The sequence below is a fragment of the Mesoplodon mirus genome (assembly GCF_964341445.2).
Source record: "Mesoplodon mirus genome assembly, chromosome: 2".
Lineage (NCBI taxonomy): Eukaryota > Metazoa > Chordata > Mammalia > Artiodactyla > Ziphiidae > Mesoplodon > Mesoplodon mirus.
This window is the reverse complement of record NC_138977.1, coordinates 197,981,422-197,996,456: the sequence shown is the minus strand read 5'-3', so window position 1 is coordinate 197,996,456 and position 15,035 is coordinate 197,981,422. Positions and strand designations below refer to the sequence as shown.

Here is a 15,035-nt window from a genome sequence, read left to right as displayed (position 1 = left end):
CTGGGGATAAGATGATTAGGGGGAGAGAAATAAGCGCCATTATCAGTTGGTCCAAAACTCTGTTCTGGGAGCATCCCTTCCTGGGTGAAGCTGGTTGTCTGGATACCACCACTGTCCCATACATACCATGGCCAGTATGGTTCTCTTAGTCATCTTACTGGTCAAGATTGGCCTGTAGAAGACAAAGATTGAAAGAGAGAATTTCATGTGCTCATCCTCAGACATATAGACTGGATTCAGAGTATTCTTTGCAATCGAGAACCGGGTTGGAAAAGGAACTTACAGTGTCTCTGTCTATACTGGGCTGAAAAGAAGTACATTTATAGGCATAATAAGATCTTTGCTTCCCTGAACATGAATTGTGAACAAACTTGTTTTAAAATATAAATTAGTCCAAACCCATCCTCACTTTCCCAAATCCAATAAAAAAATCAGACCTTGGGTTCAGGAGAGGCACAGTGGGGTGACTTCTTGTGAAATAGACTGACCATAAGTGGTAAGTTACAGGGAGTATGGCCAGAGAAATGAGAGCAGGACCTGGGGACACTTGGATGGTGCCTCTTTTCTCTCATCTTCTAATCATTTCCTCCTCTCCCACCTGCCATTGCTGACCCCCAGGAGATGGTTCTTGGCAGAAAGCATGAGACGGGCTGACCCAGGGCTTCCTGCACAGCGAGATCCAGATCCTATGATCTCTCGAGGAGAGGGTGTGAGCCAGGCACAGGACATTCTGCTTCGTCATAGCATGGGGAACTCAACTAGATTTTTCGCTTGACTGTAGCCAAGCACAACTATAAAACAAGATGACTACGCTACTCATACTCCTCTCTGGAAGGCTCTCTGCTGAGCCCCCCCCTAGAGAGAATAAAAGCCCAAGAAGGGTCAGAGCAGTGGCAGGCCTTTTAAAACTTTTTTTATTGAAGTCTAGTTGACATACAATATTATATTAGCGTCAGGTATATAGCACAGTGGTTCAACCAGGCCACCTTTTTCTCCTCATGGCTCTGGGTCAAGGCTGCGTTGGCAGAGACAGTTGGGTGGGGTGAGGTGGGGAGCTTCCAGTGTGTCCCTTTACAAGTCTGATTCCGCAGACCAGCCGGCACCGTCTGTTCCTGCCCTGATGGGACCCTTTCTCCCATCTCCATACCGCGTGCTTCACCCTCCCCCCGCCTGCACACACATCCCAGTTTCTCTCCCAACCTAACCAGATGATTTCCTTTTTGGACACCAGAGTGTCCTGCTCTTCCTCTTCATTTCACTCCTCTCCATATATCCCTTGTGATTATTTTCCTCTTTTCTTCTCTGTGCTGACACTTGTGCCTTTTGCTTCTTTCTTTTGTTTTCCTCTCTCTCCTTTTCTTTTGAAGTTTCCCGGTCACAGCAAGCTCATCACGCCAGCCCCCTCATCTCTGCCCCACGCCCACCGAGCCCTGTCCCCTGAGATGCACGCTGTCACCTCTGAGTGGATCTCGCTGACCGTAGGAGTCCCAAGCAGGCGGCCTCTGGCCCTGACCCCACCCTTGCCTCCTCTGCCAGAGGCTTCTGTCTACAGCCCTGAACCCCTGGCCTTGTGGGCGAGGCCTAGCTCCTCCCTTACCCTCAGCCTCCCCCGTTCGGGCTGGTCAGCCCGGGCCACCCCACGCTCAGTAGTCTCCCCGCTGGCCCTGCCTCCCCCGCACGAAGCCTGCTCCCTGGCGCCTGGTGCCCAGACCTCCCTCCACGCCAGCGGAGGTGGTGGTACCCACGTGCCACCTCCAGGGGTCCTCAAGGATAGCTTCTCCCAGCTGAGGCTTGGGCGTTCGGACAGGGTCATCTCGGAGCTTAGCGACGCCTTTAGCAGCCAGGGTGAGCAGCAGCCGTGGCGAGAAGGAAGTGGAGCACGTGAGAGGAAAGCAGACAGGGAGGCAGGTGAGAGATGCCCGGGTGGACCCGCCATCTCTAAGAAGAGCTGCCTGAGACCGTCAGACGTGGTCAGGTGTCTGAGCACCGAACAGAGACCCACAGAGCTCCACACCCCAGAGGAGAGCCGGCCCCGCAAGCCCTGGGGTAGCCCTTTCCCGGGAAGGGAGGCTGAGCCCTCAGAGCTGCAGAGAGGTGGCGAGCCGGCCGAGAGGAAGGCCGCTCGGACTGCTGCGAGCGAGGTAGGCCTGCAGCATGACCATGTGTGCCCGGGTGTCTTGGCCAGCAGGGTGGGCTCACCCCTGGCTGCGTGGACGCCCATGAGAGCTGTTCGCTTTCTTGGGAACAAAAATATGACCCAGGAGGGAACGGAGGGGTCGTCCATTAAGGTGTCAGGGCTGGGACAGTGGAGGCAAAGGACAGCCTGTATCCTGGCCTCTCAAGGTGATTCAGAAGCGACCCCCACGTTGGGTACCTCCTGGGCTGGTGCAAAAGCCCACGAGAAGGCCTTCCTCCCGGCCCAGTCGTGCCTGGGAGGTGATCCTCGGTCTGCCCCAGCACAGCTGAGAACACCAGGCTTTGGTTTGGCTCCGTGTGATTTGGTTTTGTGTGCGACACGCTTCGTTTCCGTAACCCACGGTGCTCTGCCTGCCAGCGCTCAGCCCTGTCAGGTCTTCGTCCTGTCTCGTGTTTGTGTGGGAGCTGACTTGTTCACTGAAGAGCAAATGCGTTTTGGTTCTGGGGGGAGTGGCCCAGGGCTGGGCTCCTTGAATGGCAGGCCAGGTTTTTAGGTGACTGTCCCATTTTCTCTCCAGGTCAGCTATTAGGATTTGGGGGTTTGGACCAGGGCAGCCCTAGGATGTTTTGAGGGCTGAAAATTTGGGGGCAGGGGAAGATGAACTTAGCAGTTAGATCACGGTTCTAATTTTGGCTACGTTGCTTACTACCCTGGAAGTCAAAGATTTTGGCAGCTTCTCTAAAGCAGCCAGGTTTGAATGCCTGGTCACCTCTACTGTCCAGTGACTTGGGAGTGAGTTACTTCCCCTCTCTGAGCTTCAGTTTCCTCATCCATAAAATGGAGATTGACACCTACCTCAGTCTGGTTGAGAGGATTCCACGAAGTGATGTATGTAAAGTGCTAAGCACAGGGGCTGGGAACGGAACATGTCAGCACTTTACAAATGGAAGCTATCCGCTTTGGGTGATGGAGAGCTGCTTCTGGAACTGAGAACATTCTAGAATGTTCTTCGAACCAGATAGAATTCTTGAAGATGTCTCCAAATCATTTATGCCCATGATAGACTATGCTTGATCCTCAGACCTGCAATCCCAGTTTCCCTTTAAAGTGTCATTTACTCATTCAACAAATAATTGATTCAAGGCCTGTAGACACCAGCCTCTGGGCAGGATACAGGGGTCATCTCATCTCTGCCCTTGAGGAGCCTTATGTTTCCGTGAGACTGGCGGACACAGCAGTAGAGGTGTGCTTGGCGGCTGCAGGAGCCCAGCGGCCTAAAGCACAGGTGAGGCCAGATCTGCAGCCCCAGCCTGTGGCAGGGAGTGGGACATCATTGCTGCGGGGAAGGACAGTGTGGGAATGATAAATAATCAGGCTTAGCCTCCCCACTGGTCTTCTCCTATGCAAAGTACGAGTGGAACTTGTCCCTCCCTCGCAGGGCAGTGTAAGGATTAAATGAGGTGGGTGTGGTGCCTGGCATGTGGGAAGCCTCCCTAAAGTGGATTGTGTGGGCCTGAGGAAAGCAAATACCTGGGGAGGGTTTTACCTGGCCCGGGAGCAGGTGTTCCTGGAAGGGGTGTTCTGTGAGGAAAGAAGGGTGTGTCCAGTCAAGGAAAGGATAGTTCGCTGGCGGGGAGGGGGGTGAAGTGGCTGGTTGAAAAGAAGTGAATGTCTCAACACAGGAACAATTCTGTAAATGTTCTAAGTCAGCGCATGGGGCCTGGAGGCCTCGTTATGGTCAGCAGTGAGTCACTGCGGCCTGACGCCAGGACCCAGTGTGCACAGGAAGTGCGCATGGCGCTCGGGTGAGATTAGAGTTACTCGCTTCCCGCTTCCTAACAAGGAGAGGAGGGGGCTGGCAACACAGAAAGCCAGGCTTGTTGAAAACTGATTTGCCTTTCTTGGTGGGCTTCCAGACCCCAAGTGCACCACTTCCTGTCCCCTCCCTTCCTCCTGCTCTCCCAGCACAAGCGCCTTCTCCCCGGCACCGGGCTCGCTCCCTGTTGAGAGCTGGGGGTTGTGTGAAAAGGGCTCCTGCCCACACACTCCCTCCCAAGCCCCGTTGCCTTCCCCTCCTGGCACTGGGAGCAGGATGGCAACCCGGGAAATGAGGTCCTGCAAAAGAAGCTTTCTGCCTCTTGAGGGCCTCTTTGGATGACAGAGCTAACGATGGGAAGGGCTCGAATGACAGATGTTCTCTGGTGATCCAGTCACAAGATGTGATCTCAGGCTGTGTCACTTATTTGAATACATGCATTCCAGACCAGTTTGTGTTATCAGGAGAATTGCCAGCCACTCTTGTCCTTGCTGTGCGGTGCTAAACCAGTAGTTCAATTTTGTTATCACTGTTGAGAAGCTAGGTTGAGTATCTGACCCATAAGTTGAGGGAATTTAACCTGAGAGCATGGAAAGACATTGGAAAATGTTATGACCATTGCCTCTTCCATTCAAGCATCTAGGATGTTCCAGGCACTGTGCTAAATGCTGCAAGAGGCACAGAGGAATGAACATTGTCAGGGGCTCCCCTTTGCTCTCAGGAAAGTCTCTCCTCCTTCGTGGGCTTAGGATGAAGGCCCCATGTGATCTGGCCCTTTAGACAGCGAGCCAGCCTCAGCTTCCAAATCCTCCCCTGCTTTGTATGTCTGGGAAATTCCCACCTGTCCTTCACTTTTCCACTTAGATGTTACTCCTTCCAGGAAGCCTTTCCTGACAACTTTTCCCTCCCCCTGCAAGACTAGATTAAGTGCTGGACTTTGTGCTTTCACAGCCCCCTGCACCTGACCTAAGGGGGCACTTATCAGCTCTATTGTATTTGTCCCTTTGTTTGTCTGTCACCATTAGAGCATAAGGGTCCAGAACCCCTGAGATATGGAAGGCACTCAATGAATATTTTTTGAGTGAAAGAAACAATACAATATGACTGACCCCAACTAAAGGAGTGTATGAGCTCCACTGGGGAAATAAGACATGTTCACAATTATAACGCAGACAGGGAAGGAGGGTCACAAACAGTTCACTCTGAGAGTTCAAGATGGGAAGAAATAATAAGTAGCAGGAAGAGGAAGATGGAAAGACTTTAAGAGAAAAGCGGCTTTTGATCTGGGGCTTAAAGAACTGGGAGTTTTATGACAGATGAACAGCAGGAGGGCGGCATTCAAGGCAAGCAAATAGCCCAGCCAAGCCCCAGGGGTAGGAACTTGAAGGAGGGGAGTCCTGGTTTCATTGATGCTTCCGCAGGTGGATAGAAGGGGCTGGGAGCCGAGCTTGGAGGGCTGATTGGTGCCTCATGTGGATACTGATCAGCACCTTCTCACAACGTGTCTGGTCGTCTTCCTCAAGTCCTGTAACCCTTGCTAATTGCTCATCAGCATTCCCTAATCGGTGTTAGTCCCTGCTTTGCTGATTTCCTTCTCCTGCGTCACCTGTCCAGCCCATCCCACTGCCCCCACCTCTGCAGCTGTGCGAGCACTTCATTGTGAAAGGGTTTGACTTTTCACTCCTTTGTAGGACCCAAGCTGATGTGACATTGGGTTGGTTGCTCGTGTTTTTAGGTGGGTGTTCTCTGAACAGCAGAAAGGGGTGAATGAGAGGTAGGGAGTGTTTAGGGGAAGCCAGGATCGTTGGGAAGGGTGCTGCACTGAAGGTCAGGATTCCTGGGCTCTAGCTCCCGCTTTGCCATGAGCCTGCTGTGTGTCTTTGGGTGAATCACTTCCTTTCTCTGGCAGCTTCCTCATCCATAAACAAAAGATTCAGACAAAGATAACTTCCTGTTAGCTTTGATATTCTATGATTAGCTAAAAATCCTGTGAATTTCAGTTACAAGGAGAGAGAAGAACAAATACAGAATTTATGATAGACCTGTGGACTTTCACAACAGAAAAATAAAAGCTTTACCTTTTGTTTTTTGAGGGACAACTTAACCAATTGGACAAAGACATATGTACAAACACATTCAAAATGCCCAAGAGTTCAGAATTATCAACTAAGTTCTTGGATCTTGTTGCGTGTAAATTTTGGCCAAGAAGGTTTAGGACAATTGGTCAAGGAAGTGAAGGGGAATATCATCTTGGAAATCACCATTAGCATCATCAAGTATTTTCTGAGCTTTCCCCAAGATAGAAGCACTGTTTGCAGACTGGCATCCAGACTCTGTTGTTAAGAGCTCCTACAATTGAGTGAGAGATCCTCACAGAATTTCTGAATTTAAAAGAATCTTTAAATATCATCTACTCCAGTGACTCATAACTTTTTCTGGATCACAGAACCTTGGAGAATCTGAGGTTAGCTGAGGACTCTAGGCCAGTTGTTTGGGAAAGAGGGTGGCACACGCACAATTTTGCATAACGTTTGAGGAGATTCACATCTGAATCATTCTGAGAGCTCCCTAGGAGACCACAGACCACCCCCCGCCCAGGTTACGAACCCCCAGTCTATTCTACTTTTACAATGACAGCACTGAGGCCTGAGAAAAGTGACAAAACCTGTGTGATGTCAGTTTGGGTCCTAAAGAGAAAGCCAATCAAACGGTAAAATCTGAGGGCATCACGTTTAAATAAAAGTATTCAGGAAAGCTCTGTGTCTTCAAAGCATCCGAGAAGCATAAGAACAAACTACAGCCTTAGAGAAAGGAGAGGAAAGAGGGAAAGACGACAGGAAGATGTGCTTCGGTGAACTCAAGAGGGAACATCCCTTACCGCATGGAAACTAGGTTAGTTCCCAGAAAGGTAAGAGCAAAGGCATAGGCCCTCTGAGCGTGGAAATCAGAAGTAGAAGGGAAAGCTTGTGATGCAACTTACAAGAACAAAAAGACAATTAAAAATGTTAAAATACCCACCTAATAAGGGGAAACATTTTCCTTTGACTCACTCAGAAGGGAAATCTCTAAATATATACAGAGGGTGTTCAACAATGTACAGGATGGAGAGACATTGGCTGCAGTTCTTAGAAAAATGATCAGCAGGTATGCGCTCAACACCTGAGGCGCAGGGAACTAAGACCTGCAGTTGCAGTGTCCGCCCCTACAAAGGTGTTAGGAGAAATGGAGGATTGCAGTAGAAACGCTCATGCCAGCTGCAGAGTACGGGGCGACTTAAAGGTGGTCTCTTGATGGGCACCTCCCTCAGCTATTCTGATGTCTCCCCCTCTGGCAGAGCGCAGCCTGGCAGGTCAGGGTGTGCTGGGAGGGCAGGAAACTTGGAGTCAGAGAGAATGGGGTTCAAATCCTGGCGCTTCAGTTCCCAACTCTGACATGTTGGGTCTTAGTTTTGTAAGATGAGGTAAATATTGATCGCCTCATTGAGTTATTATGAGGATCAATGCGGATTCCTGGAGAGGAACGCACCTGGCACAGAGCAAGTAGCTGGGACTCGATAAATACTTGCTGACAGGGAAAAGAAACAAAAGTAGCTTATCTTATCCTCCTTACTCCATTCCACCTAAGAGAGGAAGGTGGGGTTGGGGGACAGAAGAAAGTAGAAGGTGGAAGAATTCCTTTACTTTGGTAAAAGTAAAATCCAGAATTTAGAACATTTAGAATTTGCACTCTGTAAATCAGTGCTTCTCGTTATTCTCTCTCACCTCGAGTACAAAGGCATCCTCTTGGAAAGCTTTTGGTTCCTTCATACTTGGATACATATTTGCCATCACTCGTCTGATTGTTTTGGGAAAGGAACATACCCCACCACAGACTGTGAGAAGGCTGAGCGTGTAAGTTTAGTGCTGTCATCAGATTCACGTTACAACAACGCCCATGTGTTGTCTGTGGACTGATCTGCAAGGAGGTTGAGTCTAGGTGGTAAAGCAATTGAACTAATGGGTGGTCGTTAGTTTTATACGTAAGCTGGGATCTTTTTCTTAATAAATGCAAGTGGAAAACTCAGTGGAGTCAGACTGTTCTGCGGGACCCGTGGAGGTTTCCTAGAGCCGAAAGCCCGGAGCCTAAGTCTTTCAGGTCTTCCAGCTCCTCTGGCAGAGTTTGCCTGTGGTCTTCCAGGAGCTGCCCCCTCCCTCCACCATCCGGGTAGCTCCCCGCCTCCCACACTGCCAGACGTGAGCTCTCCAGGCACCCGGAGGCGACAGTCAAAGCTGCCCTCCACCCCATCTCCAGTGGGCAGTGAGTGGAGTGCTGTCCCCTTAAGCCAGGTCAGCCTTGCCCAGCCCTGGTTCTCAATTCACAGGACGAGCACAGTCTAATTACTACATTAGAACTTTAGAGCCAAAAAAGATGTTTATGTAAATCATGCCCAAGCCTCTTATTTCCCTAAGAACTTGAAATCCAAAGAAGTTAAGCATTTTGCTCAAAAATCAATAAATTACTGTGACACCCTGTCCTGGAACCCAGTTTCCTCCGTCTCAGTCCAGTGTCCCCTGGGAGGCCAGTATGGGTCACCAGAGAGGTGAGGTCTGAGGAGAGGAGATTCGGGGTATGGGATGAGTGGAGGCACGCCACCTCTGAGAGACGCACGCGGGTTGGGAGAGCAGAGACTCGTGCCACTTCTAGAGGGGCTCGGGGCCACGTGGAGGTGGAGTCCTCTGCCCTGTCCACATCTCCAGGACTTCCTGATGGCCTCTAGCCTGGGGACATTTTATTCTGGGCTTCAAGGCTTTGGCACACGCCCAGAGCTGGAAGAGACTGCTTAATAACTCATAGGAGCACCAGGTGTTTTTTGTGGATCCAGAAGGATTAACAGCCCCAGGGATGCAGGGTCAGATATCTGAGGGACCGCTGTGAACTGAAGGTAGAAAGGCAACAGGGCCACAGAGCAAGGACACATGAAGGGCTGCTCACTCGGAAGAATGGAACAAAAGCTCCAGGCCAAGAGGGCCGACTTGTGTTTCTGTGTGCAAATATGGAAGAAAAGCTGTTTCTGGATCAGCAACTATCTATCACCTGCTTACTGTTGATCCGGGAAGGCAGTGCAGTGGGGCGGGGCAGGGGGTGCTGGTGGCTGTTTTTCTAAACATGTGAAAAACTGGAATGTATTTCCAAGGTCGGAAATGTACTTAGCATGAGATAATAGTCCCTTTATCCCCAGCCCTGGCTGAGGTCCTGGTTAGAACTTTGTCCACTTTTAGGCTTAAAGAAGGGTGTACACTAAGACCTGGGAGGGTTTAGCAGCATCCCTGGCCAGCAGAAATATAACGTGAGTCACGTATGTAATTTAAAATTTTCTGGTAGTAAAATGGAGTAAGTGAAATTAATTTTAGTAGTATATTTGATTTAACCAAACATATCTAAAATAGTATCATTTTAATATATAATCAGGATAATTGTTGAGCTATTTTACATTTTATACTAAGTTTGGGAAATAATTTTGTAAAAAATAATTTTGTAAAAAGTGTAAATAATTTTACACTTATGGCACAGCTGATACTGGCCCCATATCAAGTGTTGAGTAGATACATGTGGCTACTGGCTACCATATTGGATAGCATAAGTTCAGAGGAAGAGATATATAAAGCTGTATATGGTTAGAAAGTGGGACCAGAGAAAGAAAAAATATACACCCAGAGGGAAAAAATGTCTGAAGGTAAACAGCCTTCAAAGTGAAGGGCGAGTCCCTGTAATGGATATCAGTGGTTTCCATCTCCACCAAAGGTCCACATGCTGTACCCACCCCACTCTACCCACCCCACTCCCCCCCAAAAAAAACTGGTTTACATTTCCGCTATCTGAGATGTTTGGCTTAAATCTAAGGAATGCATTTCAAATAGGGAGAAACTGAATCTTACCTAACAGGATAAATATTTTTCTTGCCTTCTTCATTTATTCCACAGACGTTAAGTAAGCAACCAGGTGACCTCTCGGGGATGAGTTGAGTTTGTACTAGATGTTAAGTTTGTCTAGATGTGAAGGCTGTGGTGATGATCATCCTCTGGTGTGCATATGACCTGAGTCCAAGGAGGGTATTAGCTGGGTCAGGATCCCTTTTCAGAACTGTGGATTCTTGAGTTAATGATTGGATGATATCCATTACTGCACACTGGACCTTTTACACAAAGAAAAAGTATTCAAGAAAAGTTACAGCGCCTGTTTTCAGAAGAGGCAGAAGCTGGGTGTTGCTATCATCCTTACCCCAGCTATCCCATCACGAGCCAAGAGGGAGGTGGTGTATGGCGACTAGGACCTGAGAGGTTCAGTACTCAGTGGTGGCTTTGCCACCTTATGAAAATCTTCAGAATTCCATGAGCCTTAAAATTTCCTTTGCTGCCCTCCCCAAGTCAAAGGGTGAATATAAAAGTCATGTGAGGTAATGGACCTATATGTGCACTTTTTTTTAAGATGTTGGGGGTAGGAGTTTATTAATTAATTTATTTTTGCTGTGTTGGGCCTTTGTTTCTGTGCGAGGGCTTTCTCTAGTTGTGGCAAGCGGGGGCCACTCTTCATCGCGGTGCGCAGGCCTCTCACTATCGCGGCCTCTCTTGTTGCGGAGCACAGGCTCCAGACGCGCAGGCTCAGTAGTTGTGGCTCACGGGCCTAGTTGCTCTGCAGCATGTGGGATCCTCCCAGACCAGGGCTCAAACCCGTGTCCCCTGCATTAGCAGGCGGATTCTCAACCACTGCGCCACCAGGGAAGCCCCCCTATATGTGCTTTAAAAGCGACTTTAAAAAAAAAATTATTTACAAAAGAAAGGGACAGTGGGACCTCCCTGGTGTTCCAGTGGTTAAGAGGCGGAGCTCCCAATGCAGGGGGCATGGGTTTGAGGGAACTAGGATCCCTCATGCTGCACGGCTCAGCCAAAAAAAAAAAAAAAAGGGATAGTAAAATATCAGGTGGTTCTTAATATAGCTGATTCACCAAACCTCTTTTAAATTTAAGTGTGAAATATTTGCTAGATGATTGATTCCAGTCACTCCTTTAGGATTAAAGTTGATTTGAAAGATGCTATGGGGTTTCGGTAAACTAGAGGTCATGTCAATAAATAGTCTGCATCCTCTCTTTGTACTGCACTTGACCTGAGGTTGTTAGGCCACCAGGTGGAGTTTGGAAATATTTTGGCTCTTTATGAGAACTTTTATTTTCATGAGGTGAGCCAGACCCACCAGTCTTGGCACACTGTAGCTAAAGAATCTCAGTGTTGGATAACTGAGGTGCTCTTCAGCCTTGCTCCCCAAAGTTGGTCTGTGGACCAGCAGCATGGGCACCACCAAATAGAAATGAACAGTCTTAGGATACATCCCAGATGTGTCAATATGAGAATCTGCATTTTAACAGGATCCCAGGTGAATCTGACATACATTAGAGTTTGAGCAGCAGTGCGCTACAGTATCCCATCTAGCAATAGTCAACACAGCCTCAGCTTGAACAGCTGCTGGGACTGACAACTCACTTCCTCTCGAGGCAGTCCCTTCTGTTGGACAGCTCTCACGTTTAGAAAGTTTTACCTCCTATCAAGTCAAAATCTGCCTGTAGGTATCACCCACTCAGTGCTGCCACATAGAAGCCCATATAGTAGATGCTTGGGAGTGTCATTATTTTCCTTTGTTATGCAGAAGCCTTGATCTAGAGGCTGGATGGGCAGTGAGCGGGGCCACACAAGGTCAGCTCCCAGTCACGTAGCAAAGGCCCGCGGGTCCTGAGATGTCTTCTAAAGAGCAGAAACCTTGCAGTTCTGTCTCTTCTCCCCGAGTCCAAGGGCGCTGGTTTAAGAGATTGCAGTTTGGAGAACTTGAAAAGGTTTTCCAAAAGGATGAGAATATAGAAGTGATGGCTGGGATGAAAGCTGGTCCTGCAGGGAGTGCTAATGGATGAGAATTTACAGCGGAGATGAACAGGAAGGGATGGTGTGGTGGGGCAGTGTTACCTCTTGCTAGCTCTGTGACATTGGGGAATGCACTAAATCCCTCTGAGCATCCGCTTCCTGGGCTTTAAATGAAAACAGGATGATAAACCCTGTCCTGCCTGTCTCTAGGGTTTCTGTGGGACTCATTGAAAATAATGTCAGTGAGCACACTTAATAATGAGGGAAATGGTCCGAGGATGAAAGAGAAGGTCCAGCAGGACAGTAGGTGAATCCAGGAGGCAGGTCTACCACTAACTTGCCGGGTGACCTCAGGGGAGGCCCTCACCCTCTCTGGGCCTCCCTGTGAAACAAGTGGGTCACACACTAAAGATCTGAGTGCTCTTCGAGAAGGCCCTGGAGTTGCTGTGACTCATCACTATTATTGCACGTTACCTGGAGGGTTTCTCCAAGGATGGCTCTTCAAATATTCATTTAGGGAGACTTCTTAGAGCTTGGATTTGAATCCTCTCTGGGATAAATAATTCCAGACATTCTTCCAGTGAAGGCCTGGCCTGTGCTATAGGACCCTTACTTAAAAGACAGGTCCTCTTGGCCATGATTGCACCTTATTTCCATGTCAGCAGGTGGGGCCTAAGCTGGTGAGTGACGAGTGATAGTTTCATTTCTACCACTGTGTCAGGACACACCATCCTGTTTCTGGAAGCAAGCTTTGCCCCGTGAGATACCAGAACTCATCGCTCGCATACTTAGCTGGAGTGTATCATGTGCAGGTTTTTCCTGGGGAACAGTCTCACTTGATACATCACATATTGCCAAGGAGTTTTTCAAAAGTGTTGCCAGGGAAAATGGCATACCTGATACTTTTATGAGCCTGCTCTGCCAGAGGTGGTTCCCAGTCAAAATAAGTGGAACTGGCTTTTGGTACAGCAGCCCTTCCATAGATGCTTGCCAGCTGACAGCAAGGGGACCAACGTGTGTGGTTACAGAGGGACATAACTGTTCCTTAAGGTAGCCCTTCTGTGTCTCTTCCCTGCCAATCTGGGGTCCCTGTGTTGTTCATTCTCACCTCACTGCAGCCATGTTCCCAACTGCTCATTTCATTGCCTGGATCCTTGCTTCTAACTCTGTACATTGCATTTTCTCCTCTGCACCCACCGTGTTGTCTTGGAAACTCGGTGGCCATAGGCCACGAGTATCCGGTGTCATTGAATGTGATGGTGTGGTATGTGTATTTGCTCACACTTTTATTTTGAATCCTTTCCAATGTGACATCTGCTAAAATGTCTCCCTTATAATTTGCTTGGTGATCACAGCCTTCTCATCATTCATTGAGCGCAGGACCTGATCTCACAGAATCTGAAAAGAGCTATGTGGTAAGATGCCTGTTGAATAAGACTAGCTTTTCTAAAGAGAATTCTTCCTGATTTGTAGAGTCTAGACTGGAGTAATGCCTGGTTAACTCACAGAGCCATTATTTACAAGAATTATATGGCTATTGTAGTAGAGAGAGATGTTAGGCCACCCTCTCCCCTCAAAAAAAAAAAAAGCAGAGGAATTTAGAGACCATATTTCTACTCTGCCTACATGTGGGATTAAATTAATATATTAGTGCATGATTGGGGATACATACTTGCATTTCTATCCTGAAATTATTCCATTTGTAAGTTACTCACTAATTACAGGCTTTTATGCTGCCTTTTTTTTTTTTAATATTCATACTAAATCCCAAATTCTTCTGTATCTTACCTGTTTTTTCCATGCTTACGCCTGGATCCCTCCTGCACTCCACTACTGGAATATCTATTTTTTTAACCTGGATCTTCAACTCTGTTGTTTTCCTGGACTTATGTGCTTCGTCTGGAATGTTACATCTCTTCCTCTCTTTCTTTTTTTTTGTCCCCATGTTGACTGTTTTATGGGGGTTTCTGGATATCTCGGGGCCACCACAGGAAGCAGTTTGCAATGAGATCATAAACATTGCCGAAAAATCTGTTCATTACTGCAGCACTGTTTCTCATCCCCTTGACTTTCATCACAAGGTATCCCCTTCTGACAATAAATCATCTCTAATCATTTCTCAGCAACCTCAAGCCCAGCAGCGAAGAGTCACCCCAGACAGGAGTCAAACCTCCCAGGATTTGTAAGTACACTTGGCGAACCTCAGTTCTCGAGTTCTCAGTAGACCGTTGGGCTTAGGAAGTGGGTCACTGACTGACCATTTGGGGGAATGAACCAGTCACTCCCAGCTTCTCTGAGTGTTTCTAGTTAAGACTGTTTCCCATCAGCCAACGTGAAAATAGGTGGTAGGTAAATAAAGGAGGTCACGGACTCTTGGGGGAGAGAGGTAAAGAATTAACTGCCATATAGGGCAACTGGGAGCTGCACTGACTGGTCTCATTCCTAGTGCTGTGATAGCGTAGAGGAAGGAGTGTTAATTCTGACTGGAGAGGAATGAATAGGGTTGATCCATTCATTTAAAAAAAAAAAAAAGTATTGGATATCTATGTTCTAAGCACAAAGGAGTAAACTCCATTCACAGAGGAAGGGGGTTCTGGAATAAGCATTGAAAGACAAATCGGATTTGAGAGCTAGAGCAGGGAGGTAAAAGGTCTTCTCAGCTGAGAAAACCACATGTGCAAAGGCCCGGAGTAGGTAGTGTGTTTGGAGAACATCCAAAAACCCCTGTGGCCATGGTGTGCAGTTCATGGAGGGAATGGAGACAAAGCTCAAGGAGCAGGTTAGGACCAGACTGTAGAATCCAGAATGCAACTGAAATAAATTTGGATTTTAGTCTGCATTCACTCAGGAGCCACTGAAGGTTTTTAAAATCAGGACCATACTGGGAGTTCCCTGGTCGGGAAACTAAGATCCTGCAAGGCACGCAGCGTGGCCAGAAAAAAAAAAAAAAAACATTAATTGGATTTCGTTTTAGGTAGATACATCAGTCAACAGAGTGGAGGGTGGATTTCAGAGACAAAGGACAAAGATAGTGGTTTGGAGATACGAATACAGCAAAAAAGTGGTGAGGGCCTGAGCTAGGAAAGAGTGGGCCTCTGGTGCATGGAAGAATATAAGATTATGTAAGAATATAAGATTCCCCGAGGAGATAGGGAGAAAGGGAGAAGAGAACTGAGGATAGATCCTTGGGGAACCA

The 15,035-nt window shown here is 48.0% G+C and overlaps 1 protein-coding gene and 1 long non-coding RNA gene across 14 annotated transcripts in view; one reads left to right on the top strand and one right to left on the bottom strand.

Annotated features, from left to right (window-relative positions):
• LOC309811077 overlaps positions 1 to 15,035 on the bottom strand; it is a 74,259-nt gene that overhangs the window by 414 nt on the left and 58,810 nt on the right. The window contains exons 4-5 of the long non-coding RNA XR_014295100.1: positions 9,869 to 10,125; positions 127 to 172 (exon numbers count right to left, since the gene is read on the bottom strand). This is a non-coding gene — a long non-coding RNA (uncharacterized lncRNA). The remainder of the gene's footprint in view (positions 1 to 126; positions 173 to 9,868; positions 10,126 to 15,035) is intronic.
• Positions 1 to 15,035, top strand: part of SORBS1 (sorbin and SH3 domain containing 1) — a 243,181-nt gene that overhangs the window by 220,195 nt on the left and 7,951 nt on the right. For 8 of the 13 annotated variants that reach the window (XM_082633406.1, XM_082633409.1, XM_082633415.1 and 5 more), the window contains one exon: positions 13,963 to 14,021. In XM_082633406.1, coding sequence (XP_082489532.1) covers positions 13,963 to 14,021 — 59 coding nt within the window. Of the gene's footprint in view, positions 1 to 1,367; positions 2,142 to 13,194; positions 13,255 to 13,830; positions 14,022 to 15,035 lie in introns of all 13 variants that reach the window. The other 5 variants (XM_082633413.1, XM_082633405.1, XM_082633410.1 and 2 more) reach the window with 2 other exon arrangements.